Raw genomic sequence first — 5,266 nt, 5'->3', positions numbered from 1 at the left:
TCGTGGAGGGAGTATGAAAAGTTTGTGTAGTAAATTTAAGATGTTTAATTTTTTTTTTTTATAATATGAAAATGAAAGAGTAAAGTAGTAATAATTGAGATATTTATTCCTACAATAAGTCTTTCACAATAAGAAATAGAAATGAGTCCAGTAGTAAAAACTAAGACATATTCTTAATAAACAAAACGTAGGAAAAGGACAAAAACGGATAAGAATGTAGAGAAGATTAAAGGGTGTAAACGGTGACAATATGAAGGGGTATTACGTTTGTTTTTCTCAATTAATTTTCTTAATTATTTATATTAGAATGTGTATTTACATTTTTTATACAAAAATATTTTAAAGTAATGTTTGATTGGAGGGCAAAGTGGTCACTTAGTTTTTAATGGATAAAATTATAAATCAACTTTTGACTTTTGGGTGTTCCTACTTTTAGTATAATATGATATGATTTGATAAAGATTGACAATATTGTAGCTTCCATCAATCTGGCCATCCCAAGCAATCTTTATTTCTCCTATAAATCTCAACAATATGAGTTAAAATCTGTCCTAGTGAGGAATCTGTTACTGGGACATATGGCAATTGACTAGTTTTTCCCTTCAAGGAACAAGACAAGTACTAAGAAAGCAGGCAATAAGTTGTAGAGAACTTCCTCAAATAGGCTGGCTCAAGTTATGCAAGACATAGCAACAACTAACCAACTGCATAATCATCAAATGCTATAAACAATTTCTCTTGGCAACCCCAACTAATTCCCAGTAAGGTCATAGCCACATGGTACAAGTTTAACATTGAAGTCCAACTCCAGAAAAGGACAACTCTGCCAAAGTTAAATGAGTAGGACAATTTCAAGCAGGAAAAAGACAAAAAGACAGTCAAATATAGGAATGGCAGGCAGTGCGGTGCTGTGCGGGTTCTGTCTGAACCCCACACAATTTCAACCCGCCTCGCCCTGAATAAGATTTAAACTCGCATCCGCCCGCCCCACCCTCCACCCCCACATTCACACGCACTGCCCTGCCCTCCCCTGCAAATTCTTTTAATAAAAATTCTCTTTTTTTTGTGGTTTTTTTGCCAACAAAAATTAGCCGAAGGAAATCCTGATTGTTGTCTCATATGTAATTGTTCTGCCATTAGTTCACTACTGTATTTGTATTTTCAATGGCATTACCATATACAATTATTTTTATAACTTACAATGGTTCTAGAATGACTTTCATCTGCAAATTTAAAATATATGCCAAAAGTTTGTCGCTGGTTCCAACTTATGCTAGCAAAACAGTCTTGGTTTTTGATTGATGTTTCCTATTTAATACTGCTCAAGAACATAATATTTAGCCTTTATGCCTGTTAGTTCAAAAAATTAAATCCCCAACCTGTGACCCGCCCCGCGTGATTTTTTTAATTTAAACATTGAACCCGCCCCGCCCCGCAAGCTCCCAAACCCACCCCGCACCCGCACCACCCCATTGCCATCCCTAGTCAAATACGAGCTGGGAAATGAGTAAGCCAGTAACATGGAAAAAAGAAAATACAAGAGACAACTCTTGTCACACTGAATTCTACAAAGTATAAACACAACATAAGCTTACAATAGAAACATATTCGTTTGAAACAGCAAATCCTAGTTATCATAGGTGCATTGCTCAAAAGCTCTTTATCACATGAGAACAGAAATATAAATATTTTCAACGTCAAAGAACCAGATACCACACATCTGATTACTCATATTGTTCAATGCTTCACTGCTTTCTGGTATGCCTCTTGCTGCTCTTCTTACGGCTACTTCGCTCTTCAGAATCGGACCCAGAATCTGAAGAAGACTCAGAAGACTCAGAGGTTGAGCTGTATTTCCGGTGTCTTCTCTTCTTCTGCTGCTGCTGCTGCTTCTTCCTCTTCCTCCCCCTCTCTTCCTCTGAATCAGTTGAAGAACTATAACTTGATTCACTTTCCCCAGAAGATTTATCGGACCTTGTCACTGATGACGCCTCACTGTCAGATTCAAAGACTGAAGCCTCACTATCACTCCCGGACTCTGTATCCGACTTATGCTTCCTCTTACTCTTCTTCGCAGATTTTTCACTCTTCCTCTCCTTCTCAATATCTGGGTTTTCTAGATCATAAGATATTGATACTTTCATCCTCAATTTTGGATTTTTCAGCTGCTGTGTACGAGACGGTCGTGATATGTAAACCCTCTCATTCTTGCACTCATAAGTCCAGTGCCCTGACTGGAAACATTTCTGACATTGAGAAGCTGCAGCAAGGGTGGAATCTGAAGCCTTGAGGTCTTTCCTTTCCCCCAATCTCACCTGTTTCTCAGTACTCATCAAATACATCTGCCTCTTTGCTTCTTTTCTTTCCTGCCATCGACTGGGTCCTTCTTCCTTCTGGCCATATGCATTGACATTTCTAGTAGCGGCGGCGGCGGCGCGCTCAGCCTGAGCACGACTCAAACCCTTTGCAGCTGACAAGGTTGCAACCTTAATCCTTTCTGCTGCATCCTGAGCACCACTTTCCTCATTCTTAGAGGATGCCATGATATTGGCACTCAACAAAGAAGAGTCCCCTCTCCAAGTTAACCTTAATCTCTACCAGTACCCTGGACAGAAAACTAGAGAACAGCACAAAGAGTTAAGGTTAGTGAAAAGATAACCAAAAACCAGCCAAAACATTAAAGTAATCAAAGTATACTCTTTCAACCACAATTTTTAATACAATTTATACTCTTCCAAGTACAGTACATCCCCAAGTAAAAATCAAAAGATAATGCCTCAATCCTAAGCTAGTTGGTGTCAGCTATATAATTCGTAGCATCTACTCAGCCCATTTCATTCCAAAACCCAAGAAAACCAATCTTGTCTTCTTATTCCTTTCTTTTTTTTTTCCCTTTTTTCCTAATTCAGAAAACAGCTTACGAAAGCATAAAAAGAAAGATTGATACATGGGAAACGGATAAATTTTGGAAAATTATATCATAAAAGACTGCAAAGAAGAAAAATACGAATCTGAGCAGGCTTTCTCAATCCAATTAGGCAAAAGCAGAAATCATCCAAAAATCAGCATAAGAAAGGTACTAGAGTTTCTGGCCATTCGCGAAATCTGGGGGAGAGAGAGAGATACTTAGAACTTGGTTTCAATGGAGAGGAACGGATGTTGCTACACAAAAACAGCATCAATGAGTTGAGCGTAAAAATTGCAAGGGTTATAACTTACTTTGCCGATTTTTGTTTTACAACTTGTTTGACTTCAAAACTTAACATACGAATATTATATGATTCAATTACCATAAAGCACGACCTCCTTAGAATATTATGCAGTCCTAGCTTTACCCCGAAAGTACGGGTTATAGCATCTTTGATTCGTTTAACCTCCAGCCCTCACGACACTTCCTTAACACTTGTTTTAACCCATCATTATCTTTGTAAAGGTCCTTAAACTCTTCGGCTCGTATTGATTCACTTAAGACGCATTCTAACAGGGGTTTAACATGAATTTTGATAACACAACTATTTCTTTTTCTTTTTTTTTTTGTTATAAGTAATAAGGATTTAATTAACGCTTCCAGGGAAAGAAAATGCTGGAAGTGTGTTAAAACTTCATATCGTGTAATGTACTCAGTAGGTGTAACACGGCTTCAGCATCATTTACATTTGTTATGTTACACCAAGAAGAAACAACTAATTTTTCCTCATAAAAGTTGGTTTTAAGACATTAAAACCCATCTTCTGTTAAGTTTAATACAGAGACTTCGTTTTAATTTTTCCAAATGTTGTGCTTAGTACTCTATAGGTTTCGATTTCAGCTTATGGAAAAGATTAAGGAGGCAAACTTGGTAAACCAATTCCTCTAGCACCGGTAAAGATGGACTCGAGAACACTCTGACTCTTGCAAGATATCAGGGTGTGGTCGGTTTGAATTTTGAAATTGATTCTGACACTATTTGTATTTTGGTACTAGATAATTGAATAGAAAAATCAGTTGTATAACAGTTTGGTCATTCACTAATAAGTGATTATTCTATATCCTGGCAGAAATAAGGTAAGCAAAACACATAAAAACTACATACCAAACAGGGTTTAACATATCCATCTCCATGAAAACGTCATCATAATGGTTTATTTCCTCCTCAAACACTCATCTATAGCAATCCTAAAAATTCTTTCAAATTTTAGCGATTTACTCACAACATTTCACTCGATTGACCCAGAAACCAAAAGGGTTTTGTTAACCAAGATAGCCCAATACCAATTGCACTAAAACAGGTTCATGTATAAACATTCCATCGAACAGGTAGCAGGCACTGGACAATCCTAAATGAAAATTTCGAAGTTCGCACGACTAATTACAACACTTTTAAGATCTAAAAAGGGTATAATTTGAATGATTCATATATAACAAGTAATTTTAAAGCAAACCTGAATCAGATGTGTGTTTGGACGGCTCTTTAGGTTTTCCTCACCAAAATTCAGCAGAGCAAATATAGAGAGGAGCGTTATGTCTTTCTTTGAATGCGGCATAATAAAAGGGAAAGCATTTGAGGGCTCTTTTTGGGCAGCGTCCTATAAGTGAAATCTAAATTTTAAGTAATGAAAACATTCGGTGTAGTGCGCAAATAGCCCGGTTTAGGACCCTATGTCACAACCCCAAATTTCCTCCGTAGGAAGTTGTAATGACACTTAGTTTCTAAGATTAGGTAATTCTATCAATGCGGAATAATCATAAATATCTGAAATAAATAAACTACAATTCAAATAATTACAACTCTCAAAACTCGGTAGAAATAAGTCACAAGCTTCTAAAAATTTATTCTCAATGTTTCTATGTATCAAGGTCTAAGGAAAAATAAGAAAGCAACATAAAATGATAGAAGGGGACTCAGGAGGCTGCGGACGCTGGCAGATATACCTCGAAGTCTCCGTACGCAGGCAACTCACTGACGTCTAGACTGGTAAGATGTACCTGGATCTGCACAAAAAGATGTGCAGAAGCGTAGTATAAGTACACTACAGCGGTACCCAATAAGTGCCAAGCCTAACCTTGGTAGAGTAGTGACGAGGTCAGGTGAGGCCCTACTGAAATATAATAATGGCATGGTAAAATGTTTAACAATATAGTAAAATAAAATGACATTGAAAATTAATCAAGTAGTATGTCACCATTTAATTAAGCAAAATAATGGCAAATAATATCATGTGGAAACAAAACAGAATTTTCTTTCAACTTTAAGAAAATCACAATAAATAATCAAGGCAACTGCGGC

At 36.9% G+C, this 5,266-nt stretch overlaps 1 protein-coding gene across 2 annotated transcripts; it reads right to left on the bottom strand.

The window, feature by feature from the left end:
• Positions 1 to 1,523: 1,523 nt before the first annotated feature.
• On the bottom strand, positions 1,524 to 4,582 carry LOC104110082 (uncharacterized). 2 transcript variants are annotated; one of them, XM_009619812.4, is made up of 2 exons: positions 4,422 to 4,582; positions 1,524 to 2,617 (listed from the first exon to the last, which is right to left on the bottom strand). In XM_009619812.4, the coding sequence occupies exon 2, from the start codon at positions 2,541 to 2,543 to the stop codon at positions 1,746 to 1,748; it is 798 nt and encodes a 265-aa protein (XP_009618107.1). In that variant the 5' UTR covers positions 2,544 to 2,617; positions 4,422 to 4,582; the 3' UTR covers positions 1,524 to 1,745. The 2 variants fall into 2 exon arrangements, with proteins under 2 accessions (XP_009618107.1, XP_018631347.1); XM_018775831.3 differs by lacking the exon at positions 4,422 to 4,582 and adding an exon at positions 3,008 to 3,163.
• Between the last annotated feature and the right edge of the window lie 684 nt (positions 4,583 to 5,266).

This window comes from Nicotiana tomentosiformis, chromosome 3, assembly GCF_000390325.3.
Source record: "Nicotiana tomentosiformis chromosome 3, ASM39032v3, whole genome shotgun sequence".
Taxonomy (NCBI): Eukaryota; Viridiplantae; Streptophyta; class Magnoliopsida; order Solanales; family Solanaceae; genus Nicotiana; species Nicotiana tomentosiformis.
This window is presented reverse-complemented; position numbering and strand designations above follow the sequence as displayed.

Excerpts from the sequence above, each read along its gene's own strand:
- LOC104110082 (XM_009619812.4), bottom strand. The coding sequence starts at position 2,543 with ATGGCATCCTCTAAGAATGAGGAAAGTGGTGCTCAGGATGCAGCAGAA.